At 54.4% G+C, this 23,784-nt stretch overlaps 1 protein-coding gene and 1 long non-coding RNA gene across 2 annotated transcripts; one reads left to right on the top strand and one right to left on the bottom strand.

The window, feature by feature from the left end:
* Positions 1–34: 34 nt before the first annotated feature.
* LOC147655248 (uncharacterized) lies at positions 35–4,699 on the bottom strand. The gene is made up of 3 exons (XR_015283035.1): positions 4,607–4,699; positions 2,275–2,367; positions 35–2,153 (listed from the first exon to the last, which is right to left on the bottom strand). It is a non-coding gene; the product is annotated as an uncharacterized LOC147655248 (long non-coding RNA).
* Positions 3,987–22,969, top strand: LOC111925206 (1-phosphatidylinositol 4,5-bisphosphate phosphodiesterase gamma-1-like). Its single transcript, XM_023921625.2, has 32 exons — positions 3,987–5,028; positions 10,652–10,801; positions 10,912–11,005; positions 11,109–11,156; positions 11,875–11,959; positions 12,081–12,161; positions 12,253–12,287; positions 12,769–12,841; positions 12,935–13,036; positions 13,116–13,234; positions 13,311–13,396; positions 13,576–13,696; positions 13,787–13,955; positions 14,140–14,259; positions 14,437–14,544; positions 14,643–14,830; positions 15,020–15,220; positions 15,339–15,458; positions 15,725–15,908; positions 16,173–16,250; positions 17,431–17,534; positions 17,739–17,835; positions 18,695–18,761; positions 19,044–19,207; positions 19,323–19,419; positions 19,524–19,748; positions 20,317–20,465; positions 20,668–20,782; positions 20,900–21,061; positions 21,544–21,632; positions 21,730–21,914; positions 21,990–22,969. The coding sequence occupies exons 1-32, from the start codon at positions 4,809–4,811 to the stop codon at positions 22,039–22,041; spliced, it is 3,888 nt and encodes a 1,295-aa protein (XP_023777393.1). The 5' UTR covers positions 3,987–4,808; the 3' UTR covers positions 22,042–22,969.
* Positions 22,970–23,784: the final 815 nt, after the last annotated feature.

The following is a 23,784-nucleotide window of genomic DNA, read 5'->3' as shown; positions in this document are numbered from 1 at the left end:
GTTCTTCCCAAGGGCAAACAAACTCACAACTCACATTCTTTTGCTGATAACAGCAGGACTCTGGAGCGGGGCTCAAGGGAAGGAGATGTCTCCTGGGCTAGATGGAAAACAGAGAAGAAAATGTCAGTAACAGGAAAATAAATGGCTGCAGGATCCTAAAGGAAAAGCTGCTGTCATTTATCAAGTGGGTGCTGGGGTTTTGTTGTGGTGTCTGGTTTTTGAGGATGTTTCTTGCCTCTGGTGGCGCTGCCAGGGCAGGAGCCACACACAAAGCTGAATCCATGTGTTTGGGAAAGGGAGAAGCCAGTGGGATGATCTTTGCACTTCCACATCACTATCATTCCCAGCAGGAATTATTTTCCAAGGTATTTCAAGTGGGCACAGAGAGCAAATCCTCTTCTTTCTCCTCTGTGTTCATCCACTGAATTCAGGATGGTTCATTTGGCAATTCCATGGAGGCAGAAAGACCAACCATGGATCAAAAACCTCAGCTACAAATCAATTAATCCAGAAATGTCCTAAATCCTCTGCTCTGTGGGAAGAGGAATCTGGGGGCTGTGACATCCCACGGCAAAATGCATTTCCTTTACTGAGAGAAGAGGTGACCACAGGGACTCACAGGACCCAGCTTTGGGGTCCCCCACAGCAAAAGGACCTGAAGCTGCTGGAGCAAATCCAGGGGAGGCCATGGAAATGCTCCAAGGGCTGGAGCCCCTCTGCTCTGGAGCCAGCCTGGGAGAGCTGGAAATGTCCAGCCTGGAGAAAAGAAGGATCCAGGGAGATCTCAGAGCCTCTTCCAGTGCCTAAAGGGGCTCCAGGAGAGCTGGAGAGGGACTTGGGATAAGGGATGGAGGAATAGGACACAGGGAATGGCTTCCCACTGCCAGAGGGCAGGGATAGATGGGATACTGAGGTGCTGGAATGGAATTTCCAGAGCAGCTGTGACTGCCCCTGGATCCCTGGAAGTGTCCAAGGCCAGGCTGGACAGGGCTTGGAGCAACCTGGGAATAGTGGCAGGTGTCCTTGCCCGTGGCAGGGGTTGGAACTGGATGAATTTGAAGGTCCCTTCCAACCCAAACCATTCCATGATTCTGATATGACTCCGCCCAATCCTGGCAATGGAAACATGGCTTTTCCCTTGCCAATTCCAAGGGATAGAATCAATCCACCATGAAACTGTGGCAGAATTCCCAAAAATATTTGTTCATGTGAAAATATCCATATTGATCCAGCTTCAGCTGTGAAGGGGAGAGGACTTTACTCCTCAACCGCTTGGGCCTTGGACTTTTCCCTCCTTGGAAAAGTTGAGAAATAAATCCATACACTGCCAATTGTAAATATTTGGATTGGGAATACATTTTGGATGTTCAGCATTGTCCAGCAGAGCTCTTCCAGGAGCATGTGGTCATCCAGGAATCTGGTTTTATCCCAGTTTAACACAGGTACACCACCAGCTGCTGTTGCAAAATTCCCACCCTGCAGGACCTGCCTCTCTGGTGTTCCTTGCAAAAAACATTTTCAAATCCTTTTGGTTTCAGGAAATTTCACAACAGCAGCAAAGAGAGGGGAAACAAACTGTTCCTGACAATCTGAGCCATGGCTTTTGCTGGAAAAGCTGAGGGAAAAGCAGCATCCGATGCTCCTTTGCAAGCCCTGGATGAGAGGGAAGTATGTTCAGGAAGAAGGTGAATTTTTGAGACCTTCCTGGGTTTTTCTTTTTGACTTGGTTCTTCTCCCAGATCGATCTCTGGAGTTCTGTGGGTGGCACCACTCGGCAAAACAGATCTTGATAAACACCCAAAAGTTACTGAGGGAATTCAACTTGCTTGATTCCTCCTGGGACCAATTTTTCCTGCCATTTCACCCACTGAAGCTCCCTGTGTATTGGTGGGGCACCTTTTGATGGAGCTTGGCACATCCATGGCTCCTCCTTGTCTTCCCGACGGCTCCACAATGTCCCGATGCTTCCCCTGACCTGCACAGATGAGTCACATCCAGGTTTTTAAGAAGAACCGTGAATTTTGGGTTCTCAGCTGCACCAGTCTGGGGGTACACCACTATTCCTGAGGGCCACATGGAGACTTCAGCTGCTCTGCCCCTTCCAGGCTGCTTTGCTCCGGGATCTCCTTCCTTCGAGCTTTGCTCTGGAGAGGCTAAAATTAAACCAGTGATTCCATTGCTGACTGAAAACAGAGCATTCCTTCTCCACCCACGTGTTTTGGATGGACATCAGAAGCCAAACCCTGGCTGCTCAGTCCCCTGTGGAAAAACAACCTTCTATTCTGATCCTCCATCCACCGCAGCTCGCTCCAGTTGGGATGTTCAGTTCCCAGCCTGGCGTTCAGGGGACTCTGAGATGGGATTTGCCTGGAAATGGAAAACATAAACACAAGCAGCCACTATCTCTGCAGCTTATTGACATGAACAAAAGCTTATTCTGCTCCAGAGGAGGGGGGGAAACAGAAGTTAATTCATAGATAAAGCAAGGAAAATAAATTCCTTTCACTATCTCCTTTCCACCCTGTATATCCTCAGATTCTTTGGGAGAGCAGAGATTTGCAGGCAGCCAGTGGAAGGATCCCTCACTCTGCAAGTCCAACCCTCAAGGGGGTAAAATCTTAAATATCCCAATCCTTACTGAGCCACTGCTAGGTGGGTGGTGCAAACCTGATCCATGGTCATCCAGACCCACTGGAGTTATGGAACCACAAAACAATTTGTATTGGGAGGGATTTTTGAAGGGCATCCAGTTCCAACCCCTGCCACGGGCAGGGACACCTTTCACTATCCCAGGCTGCTCCAAGCCCTATCCAGCCTGGCCTTGGACACACTTCCAGGGATCCAGGGGCAGCCACAGCTGCTCTGGAAATTCCATTCCAGCACCTCTCCACCTTCACAGGGACGAATTCCTTCCCAGTATCCCATCTATCCCTGCCCTCTGGCAGTGGGAAGCTATTCCCTGTGTCCTGTCCCTCCATCCCTTGTCCAAAGTCCCTCTCCAGCTCTCCTGGAGCCCCTTTAGGCACTGGAAGGGGCTCTGAGGTCTCCCTGGATCCTTCTTTTCTCCAGCCTGGACATTCCCAGCGCTCCCAGGCTGGCTCCAGAGCAGAGGGGCTCCAACCCTTGGAGCATCTCTATGGCCTCTGGATTTGCTCCAGCAGTTCCACATCCCTCCGTTGTTGGACCCCAGAGCTGGAGGAAGCTCTTTGGGGGGGGTCTCACCTCAGCAGGGCAGAGAGGCAGAATTCCCTCTTCTCCCCCTGCCCACACTGTGGGATGAGGCTGGGACATGGATCTCTGGATTCCTGAACCTCCATCACTGGGATCCCCAAGTTCTTGAATGTCCATCACTGGCACTCCTGCAGCATCCATCACTAGGATCACAAGTATTCCCCAGAACAGCCCAGCACCACAAAATCCCCTCGTGGTCCAAATTCCAAGGCATGAAGCCCAGAAGGAATCCCTCACTCGCTGCCTCCCCCAAATCCCTGCAAAATTCCCAGAGCACCAGTGGTCTTTTCCTACCCAGAATCCATCAAAGGGACAAAACAGGGACTGTGACACCCATTCTCTGTGCCCTGCTGCCTTCCCCGACTCTCCATATGTTTCTTCTCCACACTGCATGTCCCAGCCCCTTCCCATCGAGTTGAGGCTGGACAAAACTCGTGACACAAGTGACTCCAATCCCGGTCATTCCTGGAGCTTCATTCCCAGCTCAGCGTCACAGAAGGGACAGCCAGGAACTAAACCCACGGCAGCTGCTTTCCTTTAACCCTTTTTTTTCCCCGAAAAAAAACCACCCCGTTTTTCCACCCAGGCACCCAGGGTGCCCCCCCAGCCGCTGGGATACCCCCCACCCCCAAATGCGATTCCCATCTGGAATTCCTCTAGATGTCACCCTCAGCCATCTTTTCCACACCCCCCCACCACCCCACCCCGGGTCGCATTTTCCTTTCTCCAAGATCCTGCTTCTTTTTTTTTTTTTTTTTTTCCTTTTTTTTTTTTTTTTTTTTTTTAAATTCCTTTCTGATCTCTTTCCGGCCATGTGTGATTGCAGTTTCCTCCGGGCGTCCATTTCATCAGCCCGAAATTAAGAAGCAGCAGGGAAAAAAAAGGGGCGGACGGGCGGGCGGACGGTGGGAACCCCCTCCCCCCCACCCCCAATCCCACCTCCCCACCCACCACCAACCACCCCAACCCCGCATCCCACATCCCTTCCCACCGCCATCCCGCTGCTCCCCAAGGCTTCCCAAACACCTCTCGACACCCCTTCGCCGCACCCCATTCCCAACCCCGGCCCCGCTCGGCCCGGAGGCCGGGGGGGAGGAGGGAGGATTTTTGCCACCTCAACGCTGCCACCATCACTTTTGGGGTGACTTGGTTGGGTTGTATTTTTGGTTGGTTTTTTTTTGTTTTTTTTTTTTTTTTGGCAGGTGAGGGGGGGGGGTGTTCTTTTTGGGGAGGGTGGGGGAGGGGCTGGATTTTCCCTCCCCACGTCCAAAAACTCAACCGCGAGCAAGGCCGGCGTTTGTCCATCTTTTCCCACCGCCGCTGGATGCCAACGCCAGGGCCGGATCCAGCCTTGGTGACACGAAGGTCACGGTACCTCCAGCCCGGCCTTTTCCTCCCCGCTGTCGCCAATCCCGGCTGCGTGTCCTGGCCGTGCTCCGCTCGTCCGTAGAGGAAACCCACGCCCGGGGCGATCCCAGAAAATCCCCAGGGAAGCTTTCGGCCCTTTGGTTCCGTCCTCTCCTGCATGAGACAATCCCGGCTGTGCGGCTCCGCCGGGCGATGGCCGAACAGTGAAGATGTCCATGGCCAGGCTCAACAGCGTCAATGGCTTCTTGGAAGACGCCAGGATGGAGCCGGGGGACATGGGCAGGATCCTGCGCTGCCTGGAGATGGGCACCGTCCTCACCTTGTTCTACCAGAAGAAGTCGCAGAGGCCGGAGAGAAGGACCTTCCAGGTGAAGCTGGAGACGCGCCAGATCATCTGGAGCCGGACGCCCGAGAAGGTGGAGGGGGACAGTGAGTATCGGGGGGACAAGGAGGATTGGGGGGGACAGGGAGGACTGGGGGGACAGGGGAGTATCGGTGGCAGCGGTGTTGGGGGGCTGGGGATGTGCTGGTGGGATGCTGAGCCGTATTGGGGTGACTGTCTGGGGGTGTTTTGGGCGTGTTGGGGTGTCCTGCCACAGTGGGGTAAGTGGTTGTGGGGTGCTTGGATGTGTTGGGGTGTCCTACTGTAGTGGGGGGACTTATTGTGGGGTGCCTGGATGTGTTGGGGTGTCTGGATATATTGGGGTGCCTGGGTTTTGTGGGATGTCTTATGGTTGTGAGGTAATTGTTTGTGGGGTGTCTGGGTCTGCTGGGGTGTGCTACAGTGGTGGGGTTGTGTGATTCCTGATTGTGTTGGGATGTCCTACCATGGGGACACTGCTTGTGGGGTTTGTGGCCATGTCAGGATGTTCTTCTGTGGAGGGGTGCCTGACTGTGGGGTTTCTGGCTGTGGTGGGATGTCCTTCCATAGTGGGGTAACTGGTTATAGAGTGCTTGGGCTTGGTGGGGTGTCCTACAGTGGTGGGGTGACTGCTTGTGGGGTTCCTGGATGTGGTGGAGTGTTCCACCGTGGTGGGGTGACTGGCTGTGGAATTCCTGGCCACAGGGGGATGTCCTACCACAGTGGGATGTTCATCCCTATGGAATGTCCTACCAGGACACCTATCCAGGGTGCCTGGCCATGGGGTGATTCCCATAAAAGCAGGAGCTGCTAGGCTGAGCAGCCCTCACCTCCTCCATCCCACCTTGGAAGTTGTTCTGTGGGATCAAGCTGCTTCCATTTCATCCCCGGGGTTTATATCCTCCCTGGCAAGGAGGGAAAGAAATTATTATCACTGTTCCTGTTCATGGTGCTTTTAACCCCAAAACCCCCCTAGAGCATCCATAAAAATCACCCTTCCATATGGATTCACCAGTGATTTGGAGGTTTTTGGGACATTCTCCCAACACTGGGAGAATTGTTGGGGCTCCATGTCTTGGTGCTTGTTACCTCAAAGCTTTAATTGAGCTAAAAAAATCCAATGGATGGAACCTGAGTGGGGTGCCATGGAGCTACACCATCACCTCATCCCACATCCCTCTGCAGGGAAGGAACTCAGTTTTGGGATATCACCTCACCTGGGTGATGGCAAAACCCACCCTGGAGGTTTGGGAGGTGCCTTTTTCCTGGAGAAGCTCCTCCAAAATCACCAATGACCCCCCCCATAAATCACCACCCACTGCTGGTTTTGTGCAAAATCCAGCAAAATCCCCAGGAAGCTTCAGCCCCTGCTTGGAGGGGCTGATCCCAAGGCGGAATTCCGGCTTTGAGCCAGGGAAAGGAGGGTGGCACTTGGAGCTGAGTGCAGGCACAAACAGGATCCCTGCTTGTCCAGACCTTCTGGATACCAGAGCAGATTTGTGGGAGCAGGAGGTGATGGGAGGAAGGGCACCCAGTTTTGGAGAGGTATTTTAGGTCCTCATGGAGAAGAGCTTGTTATCCCATCACGGAAATAATGCATTTCCAGCTCCTTGTTTTTTTCCAGAAGCACCATGCACTGCCAGGTCAGGATCTCAGGTTGCCCACGATGCTGTGCCTCAGTTTCCCCTCTGGAGCCTTAGGATCTGTCTTTTCCCATACAATAACCAATTCCCCCCATGGGAATGAGCAGGCATCCTCCAAGGTCATCCAGAAGGATGAAAGAGGAGGAAAATCCTTCTGGAAATGTGCAATCCTGCCATCCTGTCCCACCATTCACTTGTCCTAGTCAGGGGTGGGAGAAATCCTCATCCTGGTGCTGGGCTGCAGCATCCTCACCCTCTGGTCCATCCTTCTCTTCCCACTCTCTATGATTTTATGGAAGTATCAGGATCCCCCAGACCTCACGCCTGCCCAGACCATTCTAAATCCTCCCCTTCAAGCCGGCATCCCGCTTGAAGAGGGATTAGTGGGAAGGGGTGATGTCTCTGTTAGGAACTGTCAGGGCCAGGACACGGATCCTGGCTCTCCCCTGGACCCCCAGGATAATTACACGCTTTGTTAAGCAGCCTCTGGACACGTGTCCGTGTGTCCATGCCTGGGATTGCCTGGAGCATGGCCTCCAAAATTAACCTCCTCCTGGAGGGTTTCCAGCTCGTCGCCCTCAGCAGACCCCAGTTCCCAGCACAAGGAATCTGGTGGAAAACAGCCCCAAAAAAAGGATCTTTACAAGAAACTAAAGGAAAGGAGGGTGAAGGCAGCATGAAAAATCCAAGAGGATTTTGGAGAGGTGGTTTGATGACACCTCCAACCGTGTTAATAGGAAATAATTAGAATTAGGGCTTTTTGGGGAGCATGAAAATCCAGTTGGGGTTTTTCACTGTTGGATAAGGAGGAAATATTTTGTTCCAGGTTTTAAACCCCACCACAGGATCTCGGCAGGATACGGTCTCCCAATTTCCCCTTCCAGGAGGGTCTGAGTTGCCACATCCTGCAAGAAGGGATGACTGAGGTGCCCAGGCCAGCAGGAATTCCCGGCACAACCATTCCCTCCAACCCCTTTGCGTCCCTCCTAATGCCTGAAAAAAATCTCCCAGGCTCTCAGTATCCATAAAATCCCACTGGGCAGAACCTGCTCCTCCATCATCTCCCCGCCATTCCAAATCTTTTTTTTTGCACCACGCTGCTCGCTTTGCATTAGAAAAGAAAAGGGATTTTCGCAGCTGGAACCGACTTCCAGAGTGTTTTAATCGCCCGGGACAATGGAGACAATGCGGGGAGGAGTTTGGAGACAGAGTTCTGACAGGATCGAGGCAAATCCGCTGCAGATGTGGTTTCCAGGAAGCTGCTGCTCGGGTGTATTGTGCAGCCCCGCGCCGCTCCCTCTTCCCCTGGTTTTTCATGGGAATGGGCTATTTGCCCTGGGAAGAAGGATTTGGGGGTGTTGGTGGATGAAAAACTGCTGTTGGCAGCCCAGAAATTCCCCATGTCCTGGGTTTGTCCCACAGCGTGGGCAGCAGGAAAATGGGAATTCTGCCCCTCTACCCCACTCAGGTGAAGCCCCACCTGCAGAGCTCTGGGGTCCAGCAGCAGCAGGATGTAGAGTTGTTGGAGTGAGTCCAGAGGAGGCCATGGAGATGCTCCAAGGGCTGGAGCCCCTCTGCTCTGCAGCCAGGCTGGGAGAGCTGGGAATGTCCAGGCTGGAGAAAAGAAGGATCCAGGGAGATCTCAGAGCCTCTTCCAGTGCCTAAAGGGGCTCCAGGAGAGCTGGAGAGGGACTTTGGACAAGGGATGGACGGACAGGACATAGGGAATGGCTTCCCACTGCCAGAGGGCAGGGATAGATGGGATATTGGGAAGAAGTCCTTCCCTGTGAGGGTGGTGAGTCCCTGGCACAGGTTGCCCGGAGAAGCTGTGGCTGCCCCTGGATCCCTGGAAGTGTCCAAAGCCAGTTTGAATCGGGCTTGGAGTGACCTGGGATAGTGGAACATGTCCCTACCTATGGCAGGGGTTGGAATGAGATGGTCTTTAAGAACCCTTCCAATGCAAACCATTTTGGGATTATGAACAACACCCCGAGTTTGGGTACAAGGCCAGATTCTGGAGGAGTTAAATCCAAGAAGAGCAGCATTGCAACTTGCTAGCAAAGACCTGGTAGCCACTGACTTCCCACCACTCCCTGGCACCCTGTGGATGGGCAGGTTTGGGGTCAAGTGGCTGCTTTTTAATCTATAAACCCATTCTTATCCCCAGAATCTGCCTGCTCTTATGGAAGAGGTTTTGCTCCAAGTTACAGGAGCCATGCAGAGACAACAGAGTTTCATTCCTTGAGATCTTGTCCCAAAACAAAGCTCCTGCCAGGATGCAGAGCTCCTGTGTGTTGCACTTGTGCTAAAATCCCACCCTGATCCATGAAATTTGGCTTGCGGTCATCCAGCAAAAGAAAGCTGGATAAAGCCTCCACTGTTTTCTGGAGCTTTTCCGCCAAGAAAAACTATTCTTCCCCTCTTTTCTTGCTTAATCAGCCCAATTCCTCCCCCATCCCTTATTCCTCCCTGCATTCAGCTTTTCTTTCCTCTTTGGATCCCCCCTTTGGATTCGGCTGAGGGTTTCCACCAAGGCACGTCTGCAGCCTTCCCCACCACCACATCGGAAACGCGGCCGGGCTGGAAATTCTCCGGGAAATGACCCATTTCCTCGTCAGGACAATACCCCTGGCGAGGTGGTCCGGCCGCTCTGGGTCACACAAAGCCCTTTCCGGTATCATTCCCAGAGGACAAACCTGCCCGGGGGGTGATGGCTGTGGGATCAAGAACACTTTTGTGTGTTGTTCCTAATATTATGTTATTCTTGCTCCCAGTGGGATGTGTCCACTGGGAAAACTGGAAATCTCCCTTGGTGGAATAGCAGTGAGGAAGAGCGTGGTCCGGAAACCCGGCCCTGCCGCCGCTGTTGGAGCTTTATTTAGCGGGATAATGAGGGAGCAGAGCAGCAGGAAAGCAACGCCCTGCGGTCCTGGCTGCCGGGGCTCCAAATTGCCACTTTTGGGAATAGTTCTCCAAGGAAAACACAAGCTCAGCCTATCCCAGCACAGAGTCTGGCTTGGGGAGAACAAGGTGGCTGGAGATTTGCTGGTTGGGATGGGGTGGGATGAGCCTGGAGGATGCGTGGCAGCCACAAATCTGGGAATAGAGTGGGCAGTGCTGTCAGGATGCCACGTCCTGGGGACATGAGTTCCTGGAGGACACATAGGGATGGGGGCCGTCAGGCACATGGAGGCAGGGCTGCAGGGACACCCTGTCCTTGGGACACAGATCCCTGGGTGACATTTTTCCGTGGCATCCATGGTGCTGTCACTCAGCTGCAGGAGCAATGCAGGGACCTCATCCTGGGGATATCCTGGGACATGAATCCCTGCAGAACACGTGGCTGTCATCCTGGTCCTCTCACACAGCTGCAGCAGCATTGCAGGGACATCCCATCCTGGGGACATCCTGGGACACAGATATGTGGAGGACACATGACCGTGGTATCCATGGTGGTGTCACTCAGCTGCAGCAGCACTGGAGGGACATCCCATCCTGGGGACATCCTGGGACACGGATCCCTGGAGGACACATGGCCAAGACACCCTGGTGCCATGCCACTCCAATGAGCAGTGCCATGGACACACCCCATCCTGGGGACATGATTCCCTGGAGGACATGTGGCCATGGCATCCATGGTGGTGTCACTCAGCTGCAGCAGCATTGCAGGGACACCCCATCCTGGGGACATCGTAGGACACCCCATCCTGGGGATATCCCCAGAGGACACAAGGCCGTGGCATCCTGGTGCCATCCCACTCCAATGGGCAGTGCCAGAGGGACATCCTATCCTGGGAACACAGTTCCCTGAAGGATATGCCATCCCCATGGTGCCATCACACATCACTGGAGGACACTGAGGATGTGTCTCCCTCAAAGACACATGGCCACAAGCACCCATAATTCCATCAAACACTCGTGAGGGTATCCCATCCTGGGAACATGGTTCTCCAGAGGACTCATGTTCTCCTGGAATTCCCACTTCCCCGAGCCACTCATGTGAGGCTGTGGTGGCAGAGGACAGTTTCATGTTCCTCTCTCCCTGCAGTCGACATTCGGGAGATCAAGGAGATCCGCCTGGGGAAGAATTCCCGGGATTTCGAGCGCTACCCCGAGGATGCTCGCAAGCTGGACTTCACCATGTGCTTCATCATCCTCTACGGGATGGACTTCAGGCTGCGGACACTCAGTGTGGCCGGTGCGTTGGGTCCCTCCCCATTCCCTGTGTCCATCTTTGGGGTCTTCTTCCCAACAACCCCTCATCCCTATCCCAGCCTCATCACCCTCCTCTTCCTCTTCCTCCACCAGCTTTCTGCGAGGAGGACATCAACCTATGGATAACGGGGCTCAACTGGCTGGTGGCTGACACCCAGAGAGCCCAGACCCCACTGCAGATCGAGAGGTGAGGAAGGACCAGCAGATCCCATTTCCTGTTTTGGGAAAGAAAACCTTCCCTGGACTTGGTCATCTTTGGGATTGAGCACTATCCATCCTTTCCTTTCCAGGTGGCTACGGAAGCAGTTTGATGGGATGGACCGGGCAAGGGAAGGCAGGTGAGCCACCAGCACAGTGGGTTCAGCTGGACAGGATCATATTCCCCCCGTTGCATCCCAAATATGGAGATTGAGCTAGGCAGGTTTGCGGTACAAGGTAGCACCAGGGTTTTTGGGATGTTTGAAGGCACTGAAAATCAGAGATTTGGATACAGCTCACATCCTTGTGACTGTGAGGACCACTGGGACCCATCCCCAGTGCTACATTTTGGACTCCAGCAGTGCCAGAGGGGCCAGGTCATTAATGCAGCCCATAATTATCTTCCCAAGACAGGAAAAACCCAAAACCAAGGTAATTTGGACTTAAATTATTATGGGAATGGGCATCACCTCCAAGTAGAAAGATGTCCTAATAGTGCCCAGTTGGTTCTTGGATGCACTTCCTCTCCTTGTCCCTCTGCTCACACTCATGCCAGGCACCACATAATTAATCTTAGAAACATGGAGTCATTAGGGTTGGAAAGGACATTAAAAATCATCTAGTTCCAGCTTCCACTAGACCAGGTTGCTCCAAGCCCCATCCAACCTGGCTTTGGACACCTCCCAGGATGAGACATCCACAATTTCCCTGAGTTCTGTGCCACTGCAGGGATCCACAGGCCAGGAGGGTGGGATCCCCAGGCCAGGCATCGGGATTTGAGGTGGGACCATTGGTGTTGGGAGCTGAGACTCATCCAGGGATCTGGCAGTACGCTGACTCCAGTTTTCCCTTTGTCAGCATCACGGTGAAGGACCTGAAGGCAATGCTGCCCCAGGTCAACTACCGCGTTCCCAACATGAGATTCCTGCGGGATAAACTCGTGGTAAGGACCCTATGGACACCCCAGCTATGCTCTTCAACCTGCCCCACATGGGCTGGGGGCACCGTGGTATCCCTGGTTCCGATCGTGTGGCCCCACTCTCATCCAGCCCCATCTCCCACAGGAAGTGGAAGCCAGGAATGAGATGACTTTCTCCCACTTCATCCAGTTCTACAAAAACCTGATGTTCGATGCCCAGAAATCGGTAAGATCCATGGTTTGGCCTCCCAAATGTCCCCATCCTGGTGGGATGTGTCCCCCTCCAGCTAAGCCTGGACCCCTTCTCTGCCTTCCAGGTCATTGAGCAGCTGGAGCTCTCCTTCCCCTTGCGGTGAGTTTCCAGCTCCCATCCCAGTCAATGTGCTAAGAGTTGGATCCTTAGACTGGGAAATACAGCCAGGCTGTGGGGTAGAGCAGGGAATGGGAATGGGGGAAGGGATAGGAGAGAGGATGGGAGCAGGGGTGGGAGGAGGGATAGAAATATGGGTGCAGAAGGGATGGGAGCAATAATGGGAGCTGGGATGAAAGCAAGAATAGGAGCAGGGATGGGAGGAGGGCTGAGCAGGGATGGGAGGTAGGATGGCTGCCAGGGATGTAGGGACATGCCACCCTGCCCTCCTCCCAGCATCCTTAGACAACACTGCACGTTCCAGCTGGTGCTGGCCTCTCCCAGACACAGGGCAGAGGGACTGGTGGGAGTGGGGGTCATGGGGAGGCTGGGCTGCAGATGGGCACTGATGGCCTCAGCTCTGCCATGGGAACTGTCCCAGTTCCTTCTCCTGCTCCTCACTGGTGGCTGCTTCTTGTCCCAGGAACGTGGACCGTCCTGAGCTGTGCCAGGTGTCCCTCTACGACTTCCAGAAGTTCCTGCTGCATGACCAGAAGGTGGGGTTTCCCTGAGAACTCTGCAGCCTAAGGAACCCCCATGGGATGCTCCAGCCCAGTTCCTCCCTAACAACAGCCATGTTTGTATCCCAGGAATCCTGGGCCAGTGACGTGGGCATGGTGCGGGACTACATGTGCTCCTACCTCAAGGAGAGCTCCAACGAAGCGTCGGATCCCTCCTTCCAGCTGGATGAGGTGGGTGGCTGCACACAGTGTCCCCACAGGGATCTCCCCGGCACCATCAGGCTCTGACATCTCTGCTTTTTCCCCCCAGTTCCTCACATACCTCTTCTCCAAGGAAAACATGGTGATGGATGCTAAGTACGAGCGCGTGGTGCCCGAGGAGATGAACCACCCCTTGTCCCAGTACTGGATCTCCTCATCCCACAATACGTAAGGAATTTTCCTCACATGGACATTCCTCAGGGACATCCGTGAGCATCCCATCATCCTTGTCTCTCCTCTGCAGGTACCTGACAGGAGACCAGTTCTCCAGTGAGTCCTCCCTGGAAGCGTATGCCCGGTGCCTGCGGATGGGCTGCCGCTGCATCGAGTGTGAGTCCTACCAGCCCTTCACAGGGATGCTGGAACCTCTCGTGTCCCTTCAAACAGACCATTCCCTGCCCCCATCCCGTGGCACAGGGTCTTTCCCCGTCATTGGGGTGCTCAAAAAAATGGTTCCTAGCACATAGGTGGTGGCAAACATGAATTAACCAAGGTGTTTGCCTTCTCAGTGGATTGCTGGGATGGCCCGGATGATCTCCCCATCATCTACCACGGCCACACGCTCACCTCCAAGATCAAATTCCTAGATGTGCTGCACACCATCAAGGAGCATGCCTTTGTCACCTCTGAGTAAGTCCCAGCACCCCCAATGATCTCTGGGTTCTGGGAATCTCTCCCTCGCCTTCATCTGAGGCCACCACTGCTGCCTCCTTGCTCCAGGTTCCCCATCATCCTCTCCATCGAAGACCACTGCAGCATTGTCCAGCAGAGGAACATGGCCTCCCACTTCAAGAAGGTTTTTGGGGACATGCTCCTCACCAAGCCAGTGGACATCAATGCTGATGAGTTGCCCTCGCCCACCCAGCTCAAGAAGAAAATCCTAATCAAGGTGTGGAGCAGGCAAAACCCCAGAACCCCTCTTTTCAGGAGGGACACCAGTTGTGTTGGGTTCTGCAGCAAGAGATGATCAAAGGGTGGTGGCACCTGTGGGAGGGTGACCCTGAGGGTTGGGAGCTTGGTGTCATGGAGACACCATGGCCACCACTGAGCTCCACTCCCTGGGTGTCCCCCAGCACAAGAAACTGGTTGAAGGGAACCTGTACGAGGAGGTCTCCACTGCCAGCTACTCAGAGAACGACATCAGCAACTCCATCAAGAATGGAATTCTCTACCTTGAAGATCCCATCGACCACGTAAGGGAGGCCCTCGGGGCTGAGTGGGATCTGTCAGACATTGGGGTTTGGGAAGGGCTCTCCTAGACCGCTGCAATGCTATGAGGGGGAATGGAGGGATTAAAAACCCCATCCCAAAGCTCCATCCCTCCATGTTGTCCTCCTGTTCACCCCACCGATGTTCTTCCTCCTTCCCAGACCTGGAGCCCTCATTATTTTGTCCTGACAAGCAACAAGATTTACTACTCAGAGGAGACATCACGCTACCAGTTCAATGAGGATGAAGAGGAGGTTGAGCAGAAGGAGGTGCGTGCGTGAGGGGCAGGACATGTCCACAGGGTGAGGTGACAACTCTCTGGGGAGGGTGACAGGGTGGCAGTGCCCACTTTGGGATAAATTTGCAGGAGTTCAACAACAACGAGCTGCACTTCACGGAGAAGTGGTTCCACGGCAAGCTCGGGGGTGGCCGTGACGGGCGACAGATTGCAGAGAAGCTGCTGCACGAGTACTGCACCGAGACGGGCGGCAAGGACGGCACCTTCCTGGTGCGCGAGAGCGAGACCTTCGTGGGCGACTACACCCTCTCCTTCTGGTAGGAGCTCCAGCAGGGAAGCAGGATCCCACCCTCCCTGGGTGACCCTCCAGTCAATGCCTGGTTTGGTGGCTGGAATGGCTTTTTTGGGGGAAGTGCCACATTTTTGTGCAGCTGGTAGGCCCCAAAGCGTGGGATGGTGGAGATATGGACCCAGATTGACTTGGCTTTCTCCCACCCCCTTGGCAGGAGGTCCAGCCGGGTGCAGCACTGCCGGATCCACTCGCGGCAGGAGGCCGGGGCCACCAAGTTCTACCTGACGGACAACCTGGTCTTTGACAGCCTCTACAGCCTCATCTGCCACTACCGGGAGGTGCCACTGCGCTGCAATGAGTTCGAGATGCGCCTCACTGACCCCGTCCCCCAGCCCAATGCCCATGAGAGCAAAGAGTGAGGATCCTCCCAGTCCCCACCCGCTTGATCCCATGGGTCCACCAGACTCCTCCAGCCCCAGCAGGGTGTCAAAATGCTGATGCCAGCCCCCCATCTCCATGTTCTCTCTGGCCAGGTGGTACCACGCCAGTTTGACACGTCTCCAGGCTGAGCACATGCTGATGCGGGTCCCACGGGATGGAGCATTCCTGGTGCGGAAGCGCAGCGAACCCAACTCCTATGCCATCTCCTTCCGGTGAGCGTGGCCACCGTGAGGCCAGTTGGGCTTGGCCAAGCTGAGGACTTGTGACAAGTTGTCTGTTGTGACATTGAGCTGGGTGGCAGAGATTTGTTGTGGGTGACACAGTGGGACATGTGATGATGTCATGAAGGATGTCACACCCTCTTTGTGGTGATGTCCTGGGGGTTGTCACCTTGGTGGCACCCCAAGTATCACCTCCATCATGGAGCTGGGATCCAGCAACCCCTCACCCGTCCCACTCCTGTCTCTCCTGGCCCCAGGGCGGAGGGGAAGATCAAGCACTGCCGAATCCAGCAGGAAGGGCGGCTCTTCATGCTGGGCAGCTCGGCTGAGTTCGAGAGTCTCGTGGACCTCATCAGCTACTACGAGAAGCACCCACTGTACCGCAAGATGAAGCTGCGCTACCCCATCAACGAGGAGACCCTGGAGAAGATGGGCACCACTGTGAGTTCTTCCAGCAGTGGGGATGGTGGGAGTTCTGTGCAACCAAGCCCTATCCTCAGCTCCACCATCTTCCAGAATTTCGATTGGAGCCCAACCAGAACCAGCCAAGATCATTTTAATGATCATCACTGATCATTAAAATTCCACCATAATTCCCTTTTCCAACAAGTTACAAGGGGATATTAGATCCCACTCAGCCTCCTCTCATCCTCTTATAACCCCTGCCCATATCCAGGTGACCCCCTCAGGAATTTCTCCTTGCAGGAACTGGACTATGGAGCCCTGTATGAGGTGCGGACCCCCCACTTCTATGTTGAGGCCAACAAGATGCCGATGGCCAGGGTAAGGGGCCAAGCTGGTGTCCTGGGGAGATGGTCAGTGATGGGGATATGGCAGTTCGAGTACTGGGGTTCCTGGGTGGTCCTTCCCCAGATCCATCACACCTCCCACCACCGCTGACCAGAGAAGTGGTGATGTTGTGCTGCATTTTTCTGACTCTTCTGATCTGGCTGGAGCTGGATCCAGCCCACATCATCATCACTTGGGGACAGTCCGAGCTCCAGTGACAGCATTGTCACAGTGTGGTGGGGGACAGAGCTGGAGAGACACCAGCCTGGAGCAGGGACATGACAGAAGTTTGCCCCAACAGCAAGGAAATCCCTTTGCACTGGGGAACCCCTAAAAAGCAGGTCTAGGGTCAGTTCCCAGGTGGTGCAGCCTCCATCCTCAGAGGTTTTTGGGAACTTGGTTTTTCTTGGAGCTGACCCAGTCTCCATTCTTGGGGGTTTTTGCCACTGGACATATCTTGGAATTGACCTTGGAAGAGGCTGGACTGGAGCCCTAAGGTTCCTTTCCTGTGATCCTACAATCCCATGGTCCAGCACTTCTGGTGCTATAATGGTCTCTTTGCAGCAAGGTAAGACCACACACAGGAAAACTCAACCCAGAGGAGTTTTTCCCAGGGAATGTGGTAATATCAGAAGATCAACCCTTCAGTACACCAGGAGAAACCATTGGGGGTCCCAGAAACAGAACCTGATCTGCTCTGAATGTGGTGATCCTGCAGGACCACAGGCACCTCCAGCCCTCCTGTCCCCTCTAAACCCACCCCATTGCTGTGAGCAATTTGGAAGCTGGAGAGGGACTTTTTGTCAGGAGCTGTAGATAGGTCCAGGAATAATGGACACAAAATGGAGGAAATTCAGTTTAGATATTAGGAGGAAATTTTTTACTGTGAGGGTGGTGAGACACTGGAATAGAGAAGTTGTAGATGTCCCATCCCTGAAAGTGCCCAAGGCCAGGATGGATAGAGCTTGGAGCAACCTGGTCTAGTGGAAGATGTCTCTGCCTGTGGTGGGATGGGTTGGAATGTGATGACCTTTAAATCTATTCCAACACCTTAACATTCTGTGATGCCATGATTTGGGGTCAGGAGCCACCACACTCCACTATGGGGCTCGAGGGGCTGGGCTGAGTGGGGCGCCAGGTGCTGAGTGGTGACACACATGTCCCTCTGTCCCAGTGCACAGTGAAGGCTCTGTATGACTACAAGGCACAACGGGAGGATGAGTTGTCATTCTGCAAGCAGGCCATCATCCACAACGTGGACAAGCAGGACGGCGGCTGGTGAGGGCAATCACTTGGGTGTTACCATGGGTGGGAGATGGAGGGGACACCCTGGGTATTCCCATGGCGGGTTTTAACTCAGCCTCCTTCTCTGTCCCCCCACCCCTTCTCCAACCACCCCTCAGCACCGCATGCAGCAGGGACACCCCTGTCCCCCCCTCCCCAAAATCTGTCCGCTCGCCTTGATCCTCTCACCCCTTGCAGGTGGCGGGGGGACTACGGGGGCAAGAAGCAGCTCTGGTTCCCGGCCAACTACGTGGAGGAGATCGTCGGCACCCAGGCGCAGGAGCAGGATGAGGCTGTGAGTGCCACCTCCCGGGACCCTAGGAGCAACAACACTGGAGGCTCCCAGGAGCCTTGACCAAGTGCAGATCCTTATCCTGAGGCTGGGAGAAGCTCACAATCCTGCTCCAGCTTAGAGCCTTATCCAGAGGCTGGAGGATGCTCATAGTCCTGCTCCAGCCCAGACCCTTATCCAGAGGCTGGGGAACGCTCCTGGCCCAACTCCAACTTGGACCTATTTCTGGGAGTTGGGAAATGCTCCTGGTCCTGTTCCAGCCCATATCTTTATCCAGAGGCTGTGGGATGCTCCCAGCCCCACTCCATCTTGGACCCTTTTCTGGAAGCTGCAGGATATTCCAAGACTTGTACAAGCCCAGATCCTTATCCAGAGGCTGAGGAATGCTCTTGGTCCTGCTCCAGCCCATACCCTTACCCTGAGACTGGGGGATGCTCTTGCTCCTGCTCCAGTCCAGATTCTAATCTGGAGGCTGAGGGATATTCTTGGCCCCACTCCCACTTGGACAATTTATTAGAAGCTGGAAGATGCTCCCAGTCCTGCTCCAGCCCTAATCTCTGTCTAGAGGCTGGGTATAATCTTGGCCACACTCCAGCTTGGATCCTTTCCTGGAAACTGGAGGATGCTCCCAACCTTGATCCAGCCCAGACCCTTATCCAGAATCTGGGGGATGTACCAGCCCAGACCCATATCCAGAGGCTGGAGGATGCTCTTGGTCCTGCTCCAACCCAGCTCTTGGGGTGATGCTCCTGGGTGTTTTTTCCCTTCTTTTCCTCAGATTTGTCCGACTCAGAGGGCTGGATGGTGGCTGCCTGTAACCCACAGGCCTCCCCCATATTCCCTCTTCCTTCCTCTCTTGCAGTCATCGGAAAACAGCCCCCTGGGAAACTTCCTGAAGGGTTTCATCGATGTCCCATCCTGCCACGTCGGTGAGTGTCCCTACTTATGGATTTGGGGGAATTTGGAGGAATTGGGATGTCCAGATTCATGGGACATTTTCCCTTGATTCCAAGGGCATGTTTCAGCATGAAAAGCTGAAGCCACACATTGAAAAAAATGGGATCCTCACAGGAGGAAGATCCTGATGGATGGTGGGGTGCCAGGAGGGGCTGGTGGGGGCCCGGGAGCGGGACCGCTGAGGTTTCATTTGCTCCACAGAGCCATCCGTTGGGAATGTCTTCGAGTAAAGCCCCCCTCTGATGTCCTTATAGTTATCTCCAAAGACGGGAGGAGCTCCAAACCATTTGTCTTCACCATCCATTCCCAGCAGATGTCCCACGCAGCCCAGTCACTGGACGTGGCCGCGGACACGCAGGAGGAACTCAGCGAGTGGGTGGCCAAGATCCGGGAGGCCACGCAGAATGCCGACGCCAGGGTGAGGGGATGCAGAGGATGGGGCTGGACGGTCCCTTTCTCATGGAGATTGTTCCTGGTATCTCCAAAGGAAGAGTCTGGGGGGAGACTTGCAGCTCCTGTTTTTCCTGATGCAGATGCAAGAAGGGAAGATCATGGAGCGGAGGAAGAAGATCGCCCTGGAGCTCTCAGAGCTGGTCGTGTATTGCCGGCCAGTGCCGTTCGATGAGGACAGTAAGTCCTGGAGAAGTGGGATAAAGGGATGAGCATGGGAAGAGACAGGTGGGAGGAACCATCCAGGTCTCATTCCTTCCCCGATGGCCACTCTGTACTTGCAGAGATTGGTACAGACAAGGCGTGCTACCGGGACATGTCCTCCTTCCCGGAGACCAAGGCGGAGAAATACGCCAACCGCAGCAAGGGCAAGAAGTTCCTGCAGTACAATCGCCGCCAGCTGAGCCGCATCTATCCCAAAGGACAGCGCCTGGACTCCTCCAACTACGACCCACTGCCCATGTGGATCTGCGGGAGCCAACTCGTGGCCCTCAACTTCCAGACGCCTGGTAAGTCCTGCTCCTGGGGTTGTTGCTGGGCTCATCCCTGAAGGTTGTCTCAAAATTCCCATTCCCAGTGCGTCTGCCCTGGGTCATCTTGTTGAAGGTGGTTTGGGTGATCTCTCCAACTTCTGTCTCCATCCTCTTGGGGACACAAGTGGTTTGGATGCTCTTCAACCTTTTCCTCGTCCTCGTCACAGGAGGTAGTTTGGATGATCTCTCCAAGCTTTGTCCTCATGCTGATAGGGATAGAGGAGGTGGTTTGAATACTCTCCAACCTTCATCTCATCCTGATGGGTACGCAGGGGGCAGTTTGAAAGATCTCTCCAAACCTTATCTCCAGTCCTTATCCTGCTGGGGACATGGCTGGTTTGGATGCTCTCTAGTCTTCATCCTCACCCTGATGGGGATATCTCCACGCAATCCTGGGGTGATTCATGCAAAACTTGGCTTCATTCCTCCTCCAAGCACACTTGGGGGCTCTTAGTTGGGTTTGCAGGGTAGGACCTTCTGCTCAAGGACCTCGGGGAGGTCCCTGAGCCTCACGCTCAGATCTACTGTGTCCTCACGGCCACAGACAAACCGATGCAGCTGAACCAGGCACTCTTCATGCTCGGTGGCCGCAGCGGCTACGTCCTGCAGCCAGACATCATGAGGGACGACACCTTCGACCCCTTTGACAAGAACAGCCTGAAGATTGTGGAGCCCATCACAGTCCAACTGCAGGCAAGTGTGCAAGGACAGCAAGACCACCTTGAGGTGGTCACCATCAAGATGGGAACTCCTTCCTTATTTTTTTGGTCAGCCAGGGGTGGTTCTTATTTGTTCCAGCTACATATTTGCTCCATGGAGCTTGTTATTCTTGGGAGTTCTTCTTCATCCGGTGTGGCCAGACCTCACCCTCCTCTTCGTCACCTTTCTCCCACAGATCCTTGGCGCCCGGCACCTGCCTAAGAATGGGAGGAGCATTGTGTGCCCCTTTGTGGAGGTGGAGGTTTGCGGCTCTGAGTATGACAACAGCAAGAACAAGACAGATGTTGTAGGTGAGGGACCACATGTGTGAAGTCCCCACCCTTAAGGACAGCCCTGACTCTGCCCTCTGTAGTTCTCTTGAGAGGGCATGTGGGTGATGGGGCTGGGTTTTGTGCTCTCTCCCACAGCTGACAACGGCTTCAACCCCGTCTGGCTCTTCAAGCAGTTCGTCTTTGACATCAACAACCCCGAGTTCGCCTTCCTCCGCTTTGTGGTGTATGAGGAGGACATGTTCAGTGACCCCAACTTCTTGGCACAAGCCACCTTCCCCGTCAAGGGCCTCAAAACAGGTATGGTCTTTCCATCATCATCACCATCTCCAGCATAGTCATGGAATCACAAAAGGTCATCTTGTCCCTGTGCAGTCATCGTTATCTCCATCATTATCATTATCATCATCATCATCATCTCCACGATTTAGTCATGGAGTCATAAAAGGGTTTGGGTTGGAAGAGACCTTTAAAGGTCTTCTAGTGCAACCCTCCTGCAATTGTCATCATCATGATCTCCACCACTGAGTCATGGAATCATGGAAGTATTTGGGTAGGAAAGAGCTTTTAAAGGTCACCCAGTCCAAATGCCCTTCAGTCTCCATCTTCATCACCTCCATCAAAGGTCATGGAGTCATAGAAGGGTTTGGGTTGGAAAGGACCTCTAAAGATCTTCTAGTGCAAACCCCCTGCAGTCATCATCATCTCCCTGGGGTCCTGGCCATGGTGAAGGGCTCAGACCCTGCTGTGTTGCTGAGCTTGTGTTGTGATGTTGTGTCTAGGCTACCGGTCGGTGCCACTGAAGAACAGCTACACCGAGGACCTGGAGCTCGCCTCCCTCCTCATCCACATCGAAATCATCAATGCCAAGGCAGGTGGCCCAGGTGGCTTGGGAAACCTGGAACAAGGGGAACCAACTCTGGGGTGTTCTGCATCCCCACCAGCCTCACACACTTGTTTTGGAGCAGGAGGAAGATGAGGAGAACCTCTACTCATCCATCCAGCAGCTCCGGGACCGTGCTAGCGAGCTCTCCAGCCAGGTCTCCAGCTACGAGCGCACCAACGGCTGCGATTCCCGCTACCAGCAGCGCCTGGATGAGCTCCGGGCAGCCCAGGAGCGCCTCATGGAGCTCACTGAAGTCCGCAACCGCAAGTGAGTTGTCCCTTCCCTGTGGCTTTGGGAGGCCCCTCTTGGGGAAGGGTCCCTAAGGTTGCTACTCCCCACCAGGTTGATGGAGAAGAAGAAGAGGGACCGGCAGATGGTCACCAAGCGCAGCTGAGCTGGAGGGACTTGAGCTGAGGAGCTCCCCCAGCCACCTCCTCTCCTGCCACAAAGGGAGGTGGGGTGGCCACATCCAGACCTCCCACCATGCCCAGGGCTGGGTGACAGCAGCGTGACAAATTCAGAGATGAAAGAGGACCTTGGGTAGCTGTGCCTGTGATGGGGGTGAGGCAGGAGGTGGGACTCTCTGACTTCAATCCCAGGTGCCTCCAGCTTCATCCTGTGTTCCCTGGGGCTCATGGCCAAGTCCTTCTCCCCACAAGGTGGCCACAGTGGCTCTTTCTCACCAAACATTCTCAATGTCCCACCATCACGTGGCAGCCCTGTGACCAATGGGGAAACTGAGGCACAGAAGCCCAGTCGGCCCAGGATGGGGCAGGACCGGCCACCTCCATCCTGGGTACAGATGTCAGGACTGGCTGGCAGTGAGGCACCAGGATGGGGACACAGGGGACACTTTTGGGGGGGTTAGGGGGGTATTTTGCTCCCCCACTATAAATATCTGTATTTTCTTCTTTTATCCAGCGTGTACATATGGCGCAGGGGGAGGGGATGTCTGTACCAGCCACAGTATTAGGGCACAAAGGGGACCCCAAAATGTCCAGACATGTCTCAGCATGGGACCAAGGGTGGAGGGGACCAAGTCTGGGGGTGTCCCACAAGGCAAAGTGGCCTGTGACAGGGTGCCCCAAGTAGGTAAAGACAGGCATCACGGTGGCCCCAGAGAGGACAGGGATGTCCGCAAGATGAGCCAGAGTTGTCATCTAACTCTGGGAATGGGGACAGATCCTGCCAGTAAAGCCAACTGAGGTGGTGGCCAGCCTGGCAGTGGCTGGGGACATCTTGGGGTGTCCCCTGAAGTCGGGGTGTCCCGGCAGGGGGGACCTGTGTATTCTTTGTATGAAAATAAATCTATTTAGCCAATATTTATACCCTGCTGCTGTGGCCTAGTGTCCCCTCCCAGCTCTGCTGCCGCCTCAATGTCCCCAGGGTGGGTGATGTGCCCCAGGAGGTGGCTTGGTAGTACTAGATCCAGTGTGTCACCCTTGTCCCAGCAGCAGTGGGGACACTTGGGGGTGTGTTGTGGCAGGCAGGGCCACCCAGGAAAGGGACACAGGACACAGGGGTGTGGGGACAAAGGGCTCTGGGGACATGAGGCCATGGGGACACGGCATGGGGGCACACAGCTATGGGGTTGCAGGACCACAGAGCCATGGGGACACATGGCACAGTGACACAGGGACATGCAGAGGTCAATAGGGACATGGGTCCATGGGACACACACTTGGATCCGTAAGCACACATGGATCCATAGAGACGGGGGGGACACACACAGACAGATCCATAGGGATTTGGGTCCATGGAAATACACACATGGATCTGTAAGGACACAGGGACATGGGTCCACGGAAACACATGTGAATCCATTGGGATTTAGGTCCTTTAGGACACACACAAATCCATGGAGACATGAGTCTGTGGAAACACATGTGAATCCATTCGAATTTGGGAGCATTTGGATACACAAAAGTCTATAGGTATTTGGGTCCATGGGAACACACATGGATCTGTAAGGACATAGGGACATGGGTCCATGGAAACACATGTGAATCCAATCCAATTTGGGACCATTTGGATACACACGAGTCTATAGGGATTTGGGTCCATGGGAACACACACTCCAGTATCCGTAGGGCTTTGGGATCATGGAAACACGCGAATCCACAGGGATTTGGGTCTA

The sequence above is a fragment of the Cyanistes caeruleus genome, chromosome 1 (assembly GCF_971803275.1).
Source record: "Cyanistes caeruleus chromosome 1, bCyaCae1.hap1.1, whole genome shotgun sequence".
NCBI classification, from domain to species: domain Eukaryota; kingdom Metazoa; phylum Chordata; class Aves; order Passeriformes; family Paridae; genus Cyanistes; species Cyanistes caeruleus.
The sequence above is the reverse complement of the archived record's forward strand: the minus strand, read 5'-3'. Positions and strand labels throughout refer to the sequence as shown.